This window comes from Urtica dioica, chromosome 1, assembly GCF_054948205.1.
Source record: "Urtica dioica subsp. dioica isolate 48M chromosome 1, U.dioica_male_clone48M_v1_H2, whole genome shotgun sequence".
Lineage (NCBI taxonomy): Eukaryota > Viridiplantae > Streptophyta > Magnoliopsida > Rosales > Urticaceae > Urtica > Urtica dioica.
In genome coordinates this window covers 1958890-1978130 of record NC_142756.1, presented here as the reverse complement: position 1 = coordinate 1978130, position 19241 = coordinate 1958890, and the positions used below count along the sequence as shown (strand labels likewise).

The window sequence follows — 19241 nt, the reverse complement described above, 5'->3', positions numbered from 1 at the left end:
ATTAGTTTAACATGACAATCTGAACTACGACATTAGATTTTTTTTCGATATCTTCGTAATTTAGACCTCGTGGTTCCTGTATTCGAGCTATAATTCTTCACAAAGTTTCGTCCTTATGTAAGAATATATTGACCGATCAAGAAGTCCAACGTACATTTTTGAATGAAATATATCAACAAACCATTGTAAAAGGACATCTCAACCAAAGTCATGTTAATGACGAATAATGAATGTCTTGCTGTTGAAAAAAATGGCTTCGGTCCCATTTGAAACTAGGCAGAATAAAAAAAAAACAACAACGCATCGCCCATAATAAAAAAATAAAATAAAGGACTACATTGATCAAAATTATTAATTATTCATTTAGGTATCTTGATATTGAATTAAATTTATTTAAATGCATATAGATTAGAATTAGACATAAAGAAAAAGGACGATACATAAATTAAAATTTATAAAAATAAATTTCAAAAAATGATTCGTTAAAAAAAATTACTATATTGTTTTTTTTACATATAAAGTTACGTCAAGAATAAACTTCTCCTTGTTATAAAGGATAAAAGACATGGTAATATATTGTGTGTTTGATTGTGTATGTATTAGGAATTACTAGTTAGAATGAAAATGAAAAATACAAAATTATAGTCGTGAGTTTCTCCAGCATTTATGGTTGATGATTTTGTCCAAAATATGAGTGGTCTTTTTCGTAATGGTCTATTTTGTCTCAATCGACTCAGAATAAGCGATTTTTTTGTGTAAAGTCTATAACTCCATATCTGATTATCCTTGAATTTACGTTAATATATATATATATATATATAGGAAAAATGGTATGAAATAGCCAATTCAAACTATGACTTTTGCAAAATAGCCATAGTTTCATTAGGTATAACAAAATAGCCAATTGAGAGTACTACGACTTTTAATCCTGCCTCGATTAATTTTAATCCAGCCTTCATAAATTTTACATTCTGTCTTTATAGTTCGTTGGGATTAAATTTAATACAACCTAGATTAATCTTACTTTGGCTAATTTGCTTATAGTTGACAAACTATGGTTATTTTGCAAAAGTTTAAGTTCTATTTGGCTATATAGCCGCTTCACCGTAATACACTATTCACAGACGACCAATCATGCATTGATGCATATATGTGTTTGTATATATATGCATGTATGAATAGATGCCCAACTTGTTCTTTAAAAAGTGGAGATCAGTGGTTACTTTTGACTTTGAAAGCAACCTGCCACAACCAAAACGAGAAGCTCACTAGGATAACAAACTTTATCCGGAATTAATAATAACGAAAAATTATAATTTTGATTAAAGTTGATGCTATAAAAGTGTTCATCACGAAAAACATAAATATATATAGTTATATAGTTATATATTGTTGATGCTGTTTTCGATCAACACTTGAAATTGCACGTAGTCGGGAACCGCCTATATCATATTTTTTATTGTATGATATATATGAGCATGGAAATTTAAATAAATGAAAAAGGTTTTACAAGCATTAAATTATATTTTATTCCTATTATTATTGAAGGATTTATGGGTAAGAAATTTATGTCGGTGTTTCGAAGGTGTACCCATCATATATTTACAGCCCGAGTAAGAAACATTTCAGAAGTTTTCAATAATTTGGTTGACTTTTTTACACACAATTGTTGGCATTGTTTTTATCTTCTAGTTCTACACATTTATTATTTTGTCATTTTCGGAGTTGGTCCCGTTTACATATCAACTGTGACATGACATCATAGTTTGTAGCTTTTTATTATTGTGCAATAGTTTATAACATCCCAGCAGAAAACTAAAAAAAAAAGAAAAAAAAAAAGAGAAAAATAAAAGCCTCGTCGCCGTGCTTTCTCTCTCGAAAAATAAAGATTTGAGTTTATTTTCAGTGTCATCGTCTTCCTTGGAATACAGAGACTCAGATAGTCTCAACTCTCGACAAATGTAGAACTCTCGATCTACGGACTGGTTTTTATTTTTTATGTTTTGCATTTTTTTTTATGATTATGTTTCAATAATCCAGACTTATTAGATCCGATTTTTGTACAACTCGATGTTTAATCTGAGTGGTTTTGAATATATTTTCAGATATGAAAATATGAATTTTTTTTTCGTGGATCTAAGTTGGACAAGACCTCTAAATCACAATTTGTAATAGGTGGAGAACGATATTTCTGTTCGTGATTCATATAATAATCTGATAATGACTGATTACTTACATAAACAGGTAATCCATTTATTATTTTATTATATTTATGATTGTTTGTGGTCCACTTTTTATATTTTTTTCTGTATAAGTTTTTGAATTTCTTTTACGTTTTTTCTGTAATTTAAATTTTTGAGTTTTATCAATATATGTTAAAGGAGACCTTTATATATATATATTCAACCTGGCTTATTGGAAATTTCGGCCTTCCAATAAGCCGATAAGGACGGCTTAATGGCTTAACGGAAATTTTCCTTCCGTTAAGCCATTAAGCCGTTTCCGTTTCTTATTGGAAGCCATTATTCCGTTAAGCCAATAAGCCGTTTTGATTTCAATTAAAATGTAAAATCAAAAGGACTAAAATGTTACGTTTTTAATAAAAAGGGTTAATATGCAAACTAAATTTTATCTTTACATACAAACTATATAATGAAAATATTTTCGAGATGTTTTTATTTTAAGTAAGAAACGTGGACGGAACCACGAAAATTTTATTAATGAACCCTCACTTGTGGCGGAGGAAAACCGTGGTTACAATAAATATCATAAAACGAAAGGATTACAAAAATAAACCGTGGTACATAAACTATATTTTAGAAACTATATTATATTAAACTATATAGAAAATTTAATTTAGAAACTATATTATATAAATTACATAGAGCTTGATGAGATTGTAGAGAGAATTTGATGGATGATGTTGTGAAAAATTGGATTGAAATGAGTTATATTTATAGAGAAAATGATGAAAGTGTAAAAAAATTAATAAATCCGTGTATAAATAGTAAAATAACGGAAACCGCGGAAGCCGAATTTCCGTGTAAACGGTTCCGCGGAAGCCTTCTTTCCGTATAGACGGAAGCCGCTAAGCCGTTAAGCCGAGCCACGCGCGGAAGGAAGGAAGGCTTCCGCATTTCCGTCTCCAACAAGTCAGGTTGAATATATATACACACACACACATAGGAGAGATTAAAAAAATAATAGTTTTTTTTTTGGGTTGTTTGTCTTGTTAGACATTGTGGAAGATTGGACATTTGGACTTTGTACAATGAGTCGGTGGTTACTAATATACTTTTGCTTATTACATCACACATATATGATATATACATATACCGTTACATTGAACAATACTTAATAAATAAAAAAAATTGCACGTACTCGTACGCTTATACAAGAGAGGAAAGTTCACATAACAAAAAAAAAAAAGGTGCCATTCAAATTAGAATTTGAGTGCGATGGTTGTTAGCAATATTACAATAATATTGATGGAATAATTTGACAATTTATAAGAAATAAATTAATAGATAATAATTTAAATAAACTACAAAATCGGATAAACCTTAAACCGGTATGAAACAAGGAAGAGAAGAGATCAGAAAAAGAAAAAACGTCAAAGCCCGTTAGACGGTTTTCTTGAAGCTTTTTATCGCCATCCACATGTGCGGGAAAAGTTGAGCGAAAGCCTCCCAAGATACAACGACCACAAGACAAGCTTAGCACCACTCGGATTGACTTCAGCGAACTAGAACACAAGTGTCAGAACTACCACCGGACTGCAAACAAAGAAAACAATTTCGTAGATAGGGAGAAAGGATGCGTTTGAGGTGTGTTCGAATGAGAGAGCTAAGCCTCCTTTTATAGGCTAAGGCAGAGTGGGGTTACAAATTTGAACCAGACCAAAACCGCCCAGCCTTAAAAGCTTTTATTTCCATTAACGCTCATAATGAGCTGTTACAAACGCTCTCAAAACCGCTCAGCCTTAATCCACACGGTTTACAAACCGTTGCCTTGATGCATACGGTTACAATTTAATTCTCAACATAACACAAGAGATATTTGAGGAACCCGAAACCCAAGCCCAGCCCGGCGGCGGCGCGCGTGTGTGTGCGCGAAGGGTTAAGAGTTAACCCACCCACATTCTCATCTCTTGCACTTGCTCATCCAGTAAAGAAAGAGAATAGTATATATACACTACACAACACACTTACCCAAACTTATGTGAGACTCTTGCAATTCACTTTATTTACACATAACAAATGTGTTCTTTTAAGCATACTTTGAGCATCAATTTCTCATTCATTATAGTAATGATTTTGGAAAATAAATAATCAATCTTATACCCGTCTCAACGAGGAATAAGAATACGCAAGAATTAACAAATTCCGATGAGTGGACCCTACTCAAATATTAGCCACAAATCACCCATATACTTGTAAATAAATCCTCTTTATTTACAATTCTTCCAACAATGGTTATTATTGAAATAAATAAATTAGTCGCACAAAGGTTTATTAATTTTTCGGTTTATTAATTAGAAAAATGACTTTTTTAAGTTTTTAAATTAAAAAAAAATTAATATTTCGCCTTTGAATATTCATAATTTATTATTTATATATATTTTGAAATATAGTTTGTGGGAATATTTTCACACTAGTCTTTCAGTGATGGAACGTACATGCCTAAGGAAATGTTTGAAGGTATTTTTCATATATGTTGAGATTACAAAAGGAAGAAGGAAATTTTGAGAGAGTGCAAAGAAAGAGGGCTAGGTTTTCATAATGTCAAAAAGTGTTCATGAAATAATACAACAAGCAAAACTAATGAAATTTTAAATGATGGAATCTTAAAATATAATGAAATATTATTGGAACAAAAATAAAATTTAGTTTAAAAATTACATAATAATTAAGATAATATTTACATCATTTTAATATTAGCATTAGAGATGCACTAAGCCATCTTGTTCATTGACTTGTGAAGACGTCTAATCAAATTATCGACTTCGTAAGAAGAATGCATGCATAATATATATATATATATATATATATATATATATATATATATATATATATATGATGGAATTTTAAAATATAATGAAAAACTATTGGAACAAAAATAAAATTTAGTTTAAAAATTAAATTATATTATTTAAAGTAATATTTACACCATTTTAATATTAGCATTAGAGATGCTCTAAGCCATCTTGTTCATTCACTTGTGAAGACGTCTAATCAAATTATCGACTTTGTAAGAAGAATGCATGATATATATATATATATATATATATATATATATATATATATATATATAGATGTATATATATGAATGAATGAGTTGATTGTTTTGAGTACTTGACGTTGAAGATATGATAATACATAAGTAGACAGAGATAAGGAATTGGCCATAACATCTTGTACCTTCTTGTATTGATTGTCACGTGGTCTATGCTTTTTCTTTTATTATTATTATTATTATTTAATACCACTTTATCTTTCTTTTTCCATTGGTTGTTACGTAAGGTAAGAAAAAAAAATTGAGACTTTTCTATTTCTTTTGTTTGTCATTAATTAGGTTTTTTCTTCCCTTCAATCTTGTCGTGATTTAGATTTGGGAGTTTTAACGAAATGTTGGAAATTGTTCAATAAAATATACTATTTTCATCCTAAATTAGCGTTTTCTTTCTTTCTGAAGTAGCCTAAATTACTAAATTATAGTGTTGGATGTGAAGGTGATATATAATTCACTGTCCAATATTTATTAATTAATGGTAACAGAAAAAAAAATCTAAAACAAGGATAGTAAGCAAATAATTAAACAATGATTAATCTCAGAGACTCGATTTAAAAATAGATCTATCATATGAGAAGAGAAAGTAGGGGAAAAAAAACAAGATCATTTAAGCATATTTTCACACGTGCCAATCACTGACAACTTCGACAATCAACGAACATAAGTTCACAGACCTTGTCGGACATATGTCCGTACATATCGTATTTCCATTGCTAATAATTGAAAATATATCAATATGTATTATGATTTATGAATATATTATAGCCCTCCCTTGGATAAGGCCTTGAATCCACGTCTACCAGTTCGTTCATAGAATACAGAGCTGTGTCAATAACTTAATAGACACAGTTCTCATGAATTATTTAATAATAATTGTTAGACGATTCCCAAGTGAATAATTAGATTAATCCTTCCAACCTAATACTCTGCATTTGTTTCTAAAAACGCATCAAAACTATTATTTATTTTAATCATTCATTGAATAACAACAGGTCCAACAGATCAAATGCAAAATCAATTATCAGTAGGAACCTTGGGAGACAAGTTTTGGCAAGTACTAACACATGTTTTTTCTTTTCTATAGTAAATTACACAAAATTTTCATATTAAATTTTCTATTTTGGCACTTGAAGTGCATACATTCGTTAATTGATACATGATAGATAATATTAAATAAGCATCAAAATTCAAAAGCAAAGACGCTTCGAAAGTTACTTGCTCTCATCGTCGCTTGTATAAACAAGGCTTCAGTTCAGGCCATTCAATCTCTGTCTTCTTCGGAGATTTCTCTTCCTACATATGAAAAAAATATTTCATAGAACATTATGATCACCACTTCATGAGAAATAAACACACACGTATATACACATTTATAATATAGGAGACTCGAGAAGATAGTTCACCTTTTTCTTGAAGTACAATAAGATGAACATCTTGTTTGAGAAATCCTACAAAAAAAAAAGATGAATCAAAATCTGCAAGCGGAATAGAAAGCGCATAAATAGATTCGTTTTGTGAAAGAATATACTAATTACGGGGAAAAAAAAAACAGACCTTTGATGCGAAGGAAAATCCCAATTGACATACGGCTTTCGTGAAATTTTGGGGATCGGCTCCGCCAGTGTTGGGGTCGAATCTACTCTTTACTTCTGCTATCAAAAGCCACCCACTGAGGATACAGAAGCAATTAATTAATAAATAAATCATAACGGTTATCTTAAATAACGTCATAAATTATCTTATAAAGGCAAAAACAACAAAAAATAAAAATGAAATAAAATAGTTTAGGGTTTAGTACGGACCGTGGTTTGAGAACCCTATACGCCTCTCTCAGGTAACTCGGGAAATCGGTTCCCATTAACGAGAGACAAAACACGGCGACATCGACGGATTCCGAGTCGAGTGGTGTCTGAAAACAACCAAAAAAACTATTAGTCCACGGAAAAAAAAAAAGACATTTACGGGCCTAGATAAGAAGAAAAGAACGTACGTTTGACATGTCACATGCGATAACCGAAGGATCGTTCGAGACAAGATCGAATGAGAAGACCTTGTTCTTCACGTTTTTCGCCAGGCGTGCGTCGCCTGACACGTGCGATTAAAGAAGCAAGTTCAGTCAACCAAAGTGATTTCTTGTCGCTTATGTTACGATAGCGATTGCAAATGACTATTGATGAGAATCCTCACCACAACCGAAATCGGCGACGATCAGAGAAGCGCTGCGATCTTTCAACCATTTTGTGATAATGTCAACGGGTAGCTCGGGCCAATGGTTCATTTGCTCTTGATATCCTACATGATACTACCAGAAAGGTAAGACAAAGTAACACACGTCATTGTCATTAAAACTGTCTCTTCCCGGGCAACTTTCACAGAGCACCGAATAACAGTAATACGAAATTTCGACGGAAAACACACAAAGCCCTTTTTTCCATTACAAGTCTCAGCTCAAAATATCGGCGTAGGCTTAAATTGCTTCGGATTTCATCGCAATTTGCAAAGCCACAGAAAATATTTATCCAATCAACTAAATCAAAAGACACGGTTCAGAGAGTTATAGAACATGATTTGGTTCTAACACTCTTATCTAATTAAAAAAATGAAATAGCATAAATGATCATACAGTTTAATCAAACACACATACCATGTCAAACAATGACGGATCGTCTTTGAAATAGAGAAGCGCCTCTTTTCCACTGTCAAATCAATACAACACAATAGCATTGTATGGATTTAAAAAAAAACCTTAATTAGAAAAGACAAGTACTGTACAAAAGAGAACACTATAAACTCAGAATCCAAAATTTGAGAAATCAAAGATTAGGGTTTAAGCAATCAATTACGTGCAAGTGTAGAGCTTTTCGTTAAGCATTCTGAAGTGTCCACCAGCCAATCTTGCTTTCATCTGCCACCAATTTATAATGTACGACGAATTTACAAGTGTTCATGAAAAATCAAAACGAGGAATCGATTAACGAAAGAATCACACAGACCTTATCGAGAAACGTAGAGGACTTCGAGTTAGTCTTCTTAGTCGTTTCAGAGACTTCTTTCGATTCATCTTTTCGTTGAGCATAGACTTTAGGTTCTTCGGAGCTCTTGCCTTTTCTATTCTTCTTCTTCGCCGTCTTATTATCTCTCTTTCTTTTTCTGGTCGAACCTCGATCGTCCATGGCTGACTCCACTGTTTTCCGTCGGAAACCACATGAGCTCAATTAAGCTTTCTAGGGCTTGTAACGGGCTCTTTGTCATGGCGGGCCTTAAATGGGCCGAATTAATTAGGCCCAATTAGTTTGCTCAGCCCGAGTTTAGATTTTTTTTTTAGGAAAAATGGTACAAAATAACCATTTGAAACTTATTAATTAGCAAAATAGCCAAAGTTTCAACTTTTTAGCAAAGTATTCAAATTTATATTTTCAATTTTTTTTTTGAAAATTAGGATTGTTATAAGCAATTTATCACTTTAAAAAAATTAATTTTGGGATCAAAATTGTTTTTGAAACCATATTGCTGCATATTTTTGTTATTTCACTAAAATAAAACAAACCCTGATTATTTTATAAATTTATAATTTTAAATTGACTATTTAACTACATCATTTTTTTTATATAGGTGATTTCGAGACAATGAGAATGAGACGTGTGAGTGGCTGAAAAGAGCACACTTTTCTATGGTGAAATCGGATCAACTCTAATCTCTATATATTCAAATTCAACATATAATGTGAGAGCGAAATTATTGTAACAGAAGATCACTTCTTGGGATGTGTGAATAATTTGGAGGAATAATAGCATTCGTGGAGTAGTTTTACACATTGATTTAAAACACTAATTTGAAGCGCAATTTTGATCCATTCCATAGCCATGTCATTTGAATCAAACGTTTAAATACCTGCACTGCTTATACCAACTACAAACGGTTCGGTTATTCTAATCTTATTATGAGCTAATTTCACAAAGAATTATGTTCCTTTGCCCTCTAACTCTAACCTTTGGGCACCAAGCCAACCACCAAGCATTTATCCTATTAAAATCGGTACATACTACAACATGAATACACACATTAATATCAAACATATCTTAAATCCCATAACTGATATCGTGAAAACCAATGCATAGTACATACGTCAAAGTGACCTGTTTTTTTTTTTCTTTTTTTTTTTCCAAAATGTAAATTACATACCCTCTTTGTCAATTTTCCATGCCCTATATGATCCTCATCCTATCTATAAATATAGCTCATCCCACGTTATGTTGTATTGTATCACAAACCAAAAAAAAAAAAAAAAAAGTACAGCCAATTTAATTATTACTCTCATTATTCAACTTGTTCTCTTTTCAAATAAAAAATTATATCATGGCACCTCCTACAACCACAGTTGATGACGTCATTGCCAAAACCGAGGCCGTCGAGATCGATCCCAAAAAGACCTCAAAGCCTCGGGAGAACGAGGAAGAGAGCACCGTCGAGAAGAGCGCGGCCGTGGAGGCAAAGAGTGACGTGGCAGAAGAGGACGAAAAAGTGGGCGTCGAAATTGAGCCCAAAACCGGAGTCTCTTTCCCTCTCAAATCACAAGACGGAAAGAGACTAAACTGTGTTGGTCTGAGGAAGAAATCCATGCTTGGCCTCGGCATCAAGATATATGCATTTGGTAATACCTTGCGGTGCAAGCAACCATAATAGGTAAGTGATATCAAACTGAAAAAAAGATCACATGACATGACTTTTTTTTTTTTTTTTTGGCGCAGGCTTGTATGCGGACAATGAGAAGATGAAAGGTTTGCTCAGGTCAAAAATCGGTGAAAAATTACCGGGAAAAGCGACGAAAGAGATGTTCCAAGTGGCGATCGACGGCGATTTTGGCATTGTGGTTCGGATGGTGGTCGTGTACTCTAGCCTCACGATGAGCATGGTGAGAAAGAGCTTCGACGAAGGCCTCGGATCTTCTATCAAGAAACTCACCGGTGGCAAAAAAGATGATCAGCTCGCAAACAAGTAACTTTCTTCTCTGTTTAAATGACATTCTCGTCTTTAAATGAAACTACTTATTTTGTAGCATTTTAGTGATTTAAAAAAAAAAAATTGAGCTCTAAAAAAATTATCTTCTAATTTACTATATTTGTATTCAAAATCTAGTGTCTCTTCATGCATTTTCTCGATCTTCAGGGTCATGGGACAAGCATCGGACGATATTAAGTTGACATCCGGATCCGTGATCGAGATTTCTCGTCTGCCCGGATATGTGCTCGAAGCCAAAGGTTAGAGAATATAAATAAAAAATAAAATTTTCAATTTATTAATTTATTTATTCCGGTGAAACGCAGTTATGGGAGAGGTTGTGAGCAAGGTCGAGAGTGAGCTTCTTTGCCGGGCCTTCATCCACATGTATTTAGGCGAAGACCCGTTCGACAAGGAAGCCAAAGAGAAGTTTGGAACTTCCATGCTCTCTCTGTTCTAAGTAGGAAAAAAAGCTCGGAGTAGAATAATAAGGTCCGGGGAAAATAACAGTCTAATACGGACCAAGAAAATGAGTTAAAATAAGAAAAACGAAATGTGGTTCGGGTTTGTTTTTTCAACGGTTGTTTCTCAATCCGCCATATTATTTCCTATTTTGTTTCTCGAGGAAAAGCTTGATGTAACTCTTTTGAACACATAAAATGCAAAATCCAAGATCTTAAGTTATATTTATAACAATAATATAAATCTTGATACAAGAATAATTAGCAATTCTCTTCACCACTACTCTTGTGGGCAACCAGATAAAAACACCCTGTTTGCCCAACATTTGAATGGTGTGTGACACTGACATTTACCACATATATATATATTATCTAATAATTAACACCCTCAATCCAGCAAAACCCTAAAGTGCCATGAACACGCTTCCTAATCTCATTGACCGGAAAGACGAACCGGGCTTATATTATACACGACAAATAACCGATATTCAAGTAGTAATGGTAGTAAAATAAAAGAAAAACTCAGCGAAAGCCGTGAATGACCTTGTAAGGGTCCAATTGGCCACTGCAATAGCTTGAGGAAACGAGGGAGAGCTCTTGATGGCCTTTCCACTCCTCAAAGGGCTTCAAAGCGATCGGACTTTCCACGGCCGCGGAATCGACGCACAGCATCGATTTGTAGTCCTCGTCCCCCAAATCCGGCAAAGCCTTGGCCTTTTTGTCCCAAGGATTCCAAACAGCTGATCAAAGAGTATTTCAAAGCCTTGTAACTCATCGATAATATTAATCTTAAAAATTGTATTATAAAAAAAAGGAGTTTCGAAATACGAACCTGCATCGGGCAATCCGACTTTTCGAAGCACCAGAGTTCGCTTCTTCTCGTGGTCTATGATCGCGATCTTCGTCGGCGTGCTCAGGTAAACTCTATCGATCTATAACCCAGATGATGATCATGATCGTGATTATGATCCAGTGTCAGATGATAAAGGAAGCTTGAAAGAGAGAAATATGTTTACCTGTCCATCGAAAGTGATCGCATCGGCTTGCTCAGTGAACCTCTCTCTTCGAACCAGGTTGTCAAAGTAATCGAGCGTTTCCAAGCCCTCGATGCGCACTTCGCTGCAATCAAGTGATTCAGAAAACGAAAAACCATTAGAGTAAAAGAAGTAAATTAGAAAAAAAAAAAAAAAAAAAAAAAAAGGGTTTGTGTCGAACCTGATATCCGATACGGGCAAGTAGTTTCGGAGAGCGAAAGTGAAAGAGAACGCTTTGTTGTCTGTGTTCCTCACTCGGGGGATCAATGTGAGCTTCCCGGGGCTGACACATACTCGGAGCCTCAACTCGAAGCTACATAAAACAAAAAAGAAAACGACGATTAATGAATAAAAAAAAAGAAGTGCACTCATTGGGACAAATGATCGAACACCTTACCCGCGAGGCCAGGTCTTGAAATCCTCGTCGGTTGACTTGAGGATCAAGTCAACAGATGACTGGGCGTTGGCCGGAGGAAGAGGCGACGGGTCGTTGTCGATCGACCAAAGCCTGTTCCTCGCGAAACCGTGCTGTTCCAGAGAACCGATATTCCCAAACTGCAAAATATCCGACAAGCTATTATAACAAACAAAAATTGAATTATTTTTTAATGTGTCAATGTCTGTCAAATTACCTGTGGAAAGCAAACAGGAATTCCTCCTCTGAGGGCTTTTGGGGGCTTCGAAATTGCCTGTCGATTTCAGTTTCATATAAAAGATTGCTTGTTTATGAATCAATCACTATTCATAGTACTCAACATCAGGGCATATGGTTTTGGAGAATATATGTTTATATTTTTTTAATTTATTGTTATTATTATATCTTACCTTGCTGCTCACAAAAAGCAATTCTTCTCTCCTTTCGCTCTTCCATGAAACAACTTGCCCTCCGTACAGTAACACCTGAAAGAAAAAAATAATTTTTTTTGTTACATATTAAAAGAAGAAGAAAAAAAATTCACAAATCACATCAAACTTCATTTTGGGACAAAATTTAACAGGCACATATAATTTTTTTTACCAGAACAAATCAACCTGACTATCAGAGTAGTTATCACCGAATCCCAACCCCATGCATTCATTATTAATTTATTATTACACAACAGCTAAAAAAATAAATAATTTATCCCACAAAAGAAAAATAAGGATATATATATATATATATATATATGTATAATCTTTTGACAAGAAGACATGTATGTGTATGTATACCTCGGCAGAAGAACCACATGGCTCGGTGAGAATGACTCTTGGGAAGCCATTATTTGATTCCTTGACTATATTCAACGGCATCGTTTTGCGACTCTTGCTTCGCTTTCCCTTTCCTTATTTCCACCTAAAATACGTAGACGATCAAAAGTAATTATGTGCGTATATATCAATATAACGGAATGAAGAGAGAGAGAGAGAGAGAGAGAGATTAAATGAAATGAAAACAAACGCTTACGTTGGTTATAGATGTTCTTTCTTATTGTGATGTCGTTATGGAAGAGGAGCGAGAATAATTAGAGAGGGTTCGTGAAAAGTCCATGTTATACGGCCATTGATGTCTATGAAATATGAGAGAGATATATATACCATATTTATGAGAGAGAGAGAGAGAGAGAGAGAAGAGAAGAGAAGGATATCCAAGGAAAAAAAACCAACCAACTTTACTTTTTGTCCTCGGATGCTCTGATCGCTGTGTCTCTTTCAGTTAAACTAATTCTCTCCCCTGCTTCGCGACCACACTCTCTCATCCTGTGTCTTACCGTATCTCTTCCTGCCACGTCAGCAATATACTTTCCTTTTCTGAGGAACGGTACTAATTAGTAATTACTATTCTTTTTTCTTTTTTTTTTTAGACATTTTTATCACCTAGAAAAGAGATATTAGTTTCGCTATCCTTGTACGAAACTACGAATGGTGTCTTTTTTTTTTCTTTTTATTTTTTAATAAAAAAAAATCTGAAGAGGAGAAAGAGTATCAAAGACTTTGGCCTTTATTAGATGTAGATGTCATATATAATTATGAATTTTATCTTATAAATTTAATTCGGATGACACTATCTCTTTATTTATCTCGTGTGAGAGCGAAGAGAATCTCCAAAAACTGCTAAATGTGTCTAATGGTGTCTTAAATGATGCAAAAAATAATATCGAATTTCGAAAAGCATCTTAATTTTATTTAGTGAAATTACATAACTTAAATAGTGAAAAATAATTAAAAAAAAAATAAGAAAACGTATGACTTTAAAATGAATTATGCGAGTTTTTCTGATTATAAACAGAAAAATTTATGAGTTTAATTAATATTCGGGAAAAAAAATTAATTGATAGACGATTTCTTTCCTCCATCTCGAAAGTGATTGAGATATTATAGTTAACGAGATAACGATACTAAACAAATATATAAACTGATTTCCTCTATTTTTTTAAAGTTTTGCATGACATTATAGTAGGCCAAATAAAATTATTTTGTAATTATATGGATTTTGGAATTTTGTAGTGATGTGCTATAATATGTTAACGGTTGTAACCCAAAACCGGTCGAGGTACTACTTGTAATAGTAAACTTTGTATTACATTAGTCATATCCTTGTAACAATTAGTATTATACTAAAATCGGTGTTCTGCGGCTAAAAATAAACAATGATACAAAATTGGACCACAATGTTAATTAAGACCAAATTAGTTAACTAAGAGACACTGCTTTGACGTGGCAATGATGCTGCAAGAGTGAGGATGAAAGTTTTTAAGATAAAAGTGAGGATGAAAGTTGATACATTGGATTACAACTTTTCTTCCATTGCGAGGCATAAAGCACATTGCAAAAATAAATGCATATTTTATGGAATACACTTTCAAGCAACGGCCCTCGTTTAATTTGACTCTTTAATTTTTTTTTTCTTCTTTATTTAGTCCATTTTGTCTATTTTTATTCTTCCCCCCAAAAAATATCGGTAGTTAACCGAAATTCGGATTCAGATAACCGATCCGATTTACAAAACTGGACCGGATATCGGATTTGATTTTGGGAAAATCTGGATATCGGTTATTTAACCGATTTTTTTAATTAAAAATAAATATATATTAAAAAAAACTTGACCTAATTTTGAGTGAGACCTAGCGTTTTTATTTTTTTCCCAAATCAGATTTTGCTGAAGTGGAAGCACTAAATGATTCTAAGCAAGTTGTTTTGGGTAAGATAATTAATTTGATATTTTATTTGACATATTCATTTGTTGTTTGTTTATTAAAACAAATTTATTTTAAATTTATGTCATTATTATTAACAGATGATGGTCAAGTTGTCATAGAAGAACAAACTTCTCATATAACAACTCCTACTGCTACTACAACTTGATTATGTGATCTATAAAAGTAACATACAAATTCAATTGTTGTATGGTTTATTATGATCATTAGGGTTGTAATTTTAATTTTATATTATGGTATTTACATGTGCATGTAGTTGGAGACGAGTGTCCTTTTGAATTTTATTTTTTTACTCAGTTTTAGATTATGTATTGTCATTTTGGAGCTTTATAAGAGTCGTTTGTACTCGTTTTTTTAATTTTTACTAACCGAATTTGGATTTTAGAAACTGGATATCCATTTTATAAAACTGGATATTATACTGGATCTGAAATTTTACAAACTGGATAACCGAATTTTAAAAACTGGATACTGGACTGGATACTGGATTTAAGAAACCGGATAACCGAATTTCGGTTTTAGACTAAATTGGACCGGATATTGGACCGAGTTTTTAAAAACCGAAAATTCGGATTCGGATACTAAAAATGTCAAAAACCGAACCGAACCGATCCAGTTTCACCCCTAGTTAAAATACTTGGATTTAATAATGTTGACGATCAAATTCAAACCCATCGATATTTTGTTTCCCATGTATTCAGGTTCCTCATCACAAGACAAAAATACCAATATCATCCACGAATAGACGTCTTAAAATAGACCACTACTTCAAAGAACTTTAGATATTTATATTTATTTTGTTTTATTCTTAGCTTTCTTCGTCAGTATAAGACTATAAGCTCACAAGTCACAAGTGACTCACAGCATGGATTTTTTTCCCCCGAGTTCTTTTAGTTAATACACAAACCGCCTATTAATAACGGCTGACAATTAAACAGAAATATTCTAACATATCTATTTGTATAACAACCTCTAAACGTGTACCATAATCATGATTTCATCGATTAAAAAAAACTGCAACATTGGATTTTTGCATTTGTTTTTTCTTAGCTATAAATATTTCCCACTTAGTTTTGTAGGTGGATTCAATGTGCCAGCTAGGCATGTATAAGCAAACAAATCGGTTTTGGTGTAAACCATTGTTTGCATAAAAATTACAATAATATATTAAATATGACACGTACATATTTCTTGAATTGCAATAAAGGTATTAGGTACCTAAGCTAAAGCGTAGAAAACGCTTTGTTTTGACGCGGGTTCAAGATTGGATTGAATTGCAGGAATTTTTTTTTTTTTTTTTTTTTTTTTTATACATAAAACAACCTAAAAAAATTACCTTGCCCTTGTGTAAATGTATGATAAACTTTTTTCATACCAACATACTTAGATATGAGTCGCTTTCTGAGTAGGGACGGTTAAGGTTAACATCGATGCACGTGTCAAACTTACCGGCGAACTTGCATATCATGTCATTGGAAGAGACAACTATGATATCATTGATTAGCTTGTGTAATCGGAAGATGATCACATTTTACTTGCGAATTGTTTCCTATTTTTAATTTCAATTTAGACTATGTAATTTTTTTGGGGAAATATTCGTTTTAATAGGATACCAAGGAACTCAAATTTCACATATCCCATGAGGTGTGCGAATGCATGAGGCTGTTAAATAATTTTATATGTATATTTGTCGTGTAGATTTCCTTAGATTTTGGTAATTGGTAATGGCTTAGTAATCGTGTTTTGGATTGTTTTAATGATGAATTTTCCAAAGATACACTGCTAGATCAATTCTTCAACCACTTTGATGAAATATATTTTAATCAATATTGCAGTGTTGAATGAATGATTTATATTGGGAATATTGGCTATGTGTCTGTCATTTTGAATAGATCGCTGCTTCTTTTCTTGAGTGATTAGCGCGAATACCTTGTTGATTGGAGGAGTAGGATCCATGAGGAGCACTTGACCTCTAGTTTGAGCAAAATTCTCATTGAGTCCCATCAGAAATTGCATCACGTATTCAGAGTGAAGGACAACTGATAGGTCTTTAGCTCTGCCGCATTTGCATTCACATTTGCAACATGGCCTGAAATTACTCAGTTCCTCCCAAATTGACTTGAGTTTGGTGTAATAGAGGCTAACAGACTTCTGATCTTGAACGCATTGTACGAAATCTCAGCGCAATTCAAAGATTTTTGGAGCGTTACTTTGTGAAAATCTCTCTTCAAGATCCTTCCAAACCTCCATAGCAGTTTCTGTGAACATCAAGCTCGATGATATCTCCTTGGATACACAGTTGAGAATCCAAGAAAGCACGATCTTGTTGTTGCGATTCCATTGACGATGAGGCTTCACTTCTTCTGGCGGAGGTCTTGAAGCATTCCGTCGATGAAGCCAAGCTTATTCTTCACATCCAGCGCTATCTTCATGGATATGCTCCAAGAGATATAGTTACGAGGATAGAGCTGGTGGTGTCTGAATGATGAAGATAGTAAGGATCGAGAAGATTGTCTTCGATCGATCGCTGAGAAATCGTCTTATCTGAGAGATCTCCAATCGGTGTTGTTTCAATCCTAGATTCCATATGAGCTGAGCTTCAGCGAAACATGCGACCGAGAATGAAGAGAAGCGTGGCTTGGATTGAAAAGCTAACTCGCGGGAAGATCTGATACCATATTGAGTCCGAGCTACGAAGAGATCGATGATGGCGAATCAGAATTTGGGAATTGAGAGAAGAGAGAAGAAGAAGAAGAATTAAAAATTGTATTCTCTCATCATTGGGAATAATTTCCCAATGAATGACACGTATATAAGCGAAGTCAAGTCAATATAACAAATAAAACTAACAATCGTTCCAATAATAAAGAACACGTACACATCAATACTAAAAACGACACACACACAGCCAATATTCCCAATAATTTACAGGAGATTTAGTTTAGCATTATTGCATGTTTAAAACTTATAACAAACTATTTAAAGCTCAATTTAGCAATATCACTAATTAATTAATTTTGAAGTGATTTTATGAGTAATTAGTGATATTGATAAAGTACATGTAAAATATAATTTTAAACTTGGAATATATTTTTCATCTTTCAAAATATATAGACAAAAAATCTTTGGAAAAAAAAATATTCAAAAGATGAATAATAATAATAATAAGCAAAGACCATATTCTTTTAAAAAAGAAAATAAAAGAAAGACCAAATACAAATATCAAGCAATGAAAATCAAAACCCAGCATTTAGATAAAAAAAAAGCTTAAATAGTTTTAAGCACTACATATCAGTGTCAGAAAGTATAGATTCTATTATTTATGATGACTAGAAAGTCCAGGTTCGAAAGTGACAAACATAATTCGTACTCACTTAATAGGGTAGCTAATTGAGTGATAAGATATGGGCGGTGAGAGACTGAAACCTAACAAATATAAAAGGATGCTTTTTCTGTCAGGTTAATCCAAGACCTCAATGTAGCTTGACCACATATACATGCGTAAATACTTCATTGTTTATTTGTAATATTATTTTGATGATTAAATTGTCTCTTCATTGTGACAGTTACGTTAATTTTTGTAGAAGCTTGTTATTATTTGATTTGTTTTATCCCCCTCTTTAAAAAAAACTCCTTGGACGTATTCGGCTAACGGGCTAACCGTGTTCACACCCTCATCATTAAGAGGCCAGGGTTCATTACTTATTCTAGGCAATTTTAATTTTATATCTCTTTTTCGATTGAAAAATTTCACAAATATATTTTTTGAAGATGATTATTCTGAAAATATCTCAAAATTTTAAAACTTTCATAAGTATTCTCTTTTTCTATTTGAAAATTTCAAAAATATATTTTTGAAGATGATAATTCTTAAAATATTTAAAAATTTCAAATATTTAATAAATATTATAAAAAAAAACCTAAAGACTTGCTTTGATTCATGCTTGAAAATACACAATAGATATGTATAAAATGCACTTATGATGTTTAGGGAATCATCAGTTATCAAGTTGTAGTTTCGTATAGTATTCTTTAAGTACATTAGATTGAAACTATATCAATAAACAATACAACATTTGTTTGAAACTCATAAGATAAAAGTGACATTTTTCCTTTGCTTAAATTTTTGTATTTAGCGTGTTTTTTATATCATGCGTATCGTAAAGCGCCTTCATATCTTTTTAGTTCTTAACATGTTGAAATTCTCAATTGCTTCCAAATCAAATAAACTATGATTTCTCCATCACCAAGGACCAAGCCTT

The 19241-nt window shown here is 32.9% G+C and overlaps 3 protein-coding genes across 3 annotated transcripts; 1 reads left to right on the top strand and 2 right to left on the bottom strand.

The window, feature by feature from the left end:
- Positions 1 to 6248: 6248 nt before the first annotated feature.
- LOC149406208 (S-adenosyl-L-methionine-dependent methyltransferases superfamily protein) lies at positions 6249 to 8503 on the bottom strand. The gene is made up of 9 exons (XM_089625414.1): positions 8286 to 8503; positions 8136 to 8197; positions 7937 to 7988; positions 7480 to 7594; positions 7283 to 7377; positions 7095 to 7201; positions 6847 to 6961; positions 6696 to 6740; positions 6249 to 6585 (listed from the first exon to the last, which is right to left on the bottom strand). The coding sequence occupies exons 1-9, from the start codon at positions 8463 to 8465 to the stop codon at positions 6514 to 6516; spliced, it is 843 nt and encodes a 280-aa protein (XP_089481540.1). The 5' UTR covers positions 8466 to 8503; the 3' UTR covers positions 6249 to 6513.
- Positions 8504 to 9315: 812 nt separating this feature from the next.
- Positions 9316 to 10875, top strand: LOC149406207 (chalcone isomerase-like protein 1). Its single transcript, XM_089620564.1, has 4 exons — positions 9316 to 9943; positions 10041 to 10287; positions 10459 to 10550; positions 10617 to 10875. Exons 1-4 carry the CDS (start codon positions 9649 to 9651, stop codon positions 10748 to 10750), a joined length of 768 nt encoding a protein of 255 aa, XP_089476690.1. The 5' UTR covers positions 9316 to 9648; the 3' UTR covers positions 10751 to 10875.
- Positions 10876 to 11114: 239 nt separating this feature from the next.
- LOC149406206 (putative glucose-6-phosphate 1-epimerase) lies at positions 11115 to 13388 on the bottom strand. The gene is made up of 9 exons (XM_089620459.1): positions 13230 to 13388; positions 12995 to 13118; positions 12611 to 12685; positions 12418 to 12474; positions 12183 to 12340; positions 11967 to 12098; positions 11768 to 11870; positions 11584 to 11683; positions 11115 to 11491 (listed from the first exon to the last, which is right to left on the bottom strand). The coding sequence occupies exons 2-9, from the start codon at positions 13073 to 13075 to the stop codon at positions 11274 to 11276; spliced, it is 924 nt and encodes a 307-aa protein (XP_089476585.1). The 5' UTR covers positions 13076 to 13118; positions 13230 to 13388; the 3' UTR covers positions 11115 to 11273.
- Positions 13389 to 19241: the final 5853 nt, after the last annotated feature.

What these genes read in the sequence shown, in the direction of transcription:
- LOC149406208 (XM_089625414.1), bottom strand. Translation starts at nt 8,465, where the DNA reads ATGGACGATCGAGGTTCGACCAGAAAAAGAAAGAGAGATAATAAGACG. An exon ending in CCTCTACGTTTCTCGATAAG is followed by an intron (nt 8,198 to 8,285) that starts GTCTGTGTGATT and finishes AATTGGTGGCAG; the next exon opens with ATGAAAGCAAGATTGGCTGG. An exon ending in TCGCATGTGACATGTCAAAC is followed by an intron (nt 7,202 to 7,282) that starts GTACGTTCTTTT and finishes GGTTGTTTTCAG; the next exon opens with ACACCACTCGACTCGGAATC.
- LOC149406207 (XM_089620564.1), top strand. Translation starts at nt 9,649, where the DNA reads ATGGCACCTCCTACAACCACAGTTGATGACGTCATTGCCAAAACCGAG. An exon ending in CATCAAGATATATGCATTTG is followed by an intron (nt 9,944 to 10,040) that starts GTAATACCTTGC and finishes TTTTTGGCGCAG; the next exon opens with GCTTGTATGCGGACAATGAG. An exon ending in GATGATCAGCTCGCAAACAA is followed by an intron (nt 10,288 to 10,458) that starts GTAACTTTCTTC and finishes CTCGATCTTCAG; the next exon opens with GGTCATGGGACAAGCATCGG.
- LOC149406206 (XM_089620459.1), bottom strand. Translation starts at nt 13,075, where the DNA reads ATGCCGTTGAATATAGTCAAGGAATCAAATAATGGCTTCCCAAGAGTC. An exon ending in TTCAAGACCTGGCCTCGCGG is followed by an intron (nt 12,099 to 12,182) that starts GTAAGGTGTTCG and finishes TGTTTTATGTAG; the next exon opens with CTTCGAGTTGAGGCTCCGAG. An exon ending in TTGCCCGTATCGGATATCAG is followed by an intron (nt 11,871 to 11,966) that starts GTTCGACACAAA and finishes ACTTGATTGCAG; the next exon opens with CGAAGTGCGCATCGAGGGCT.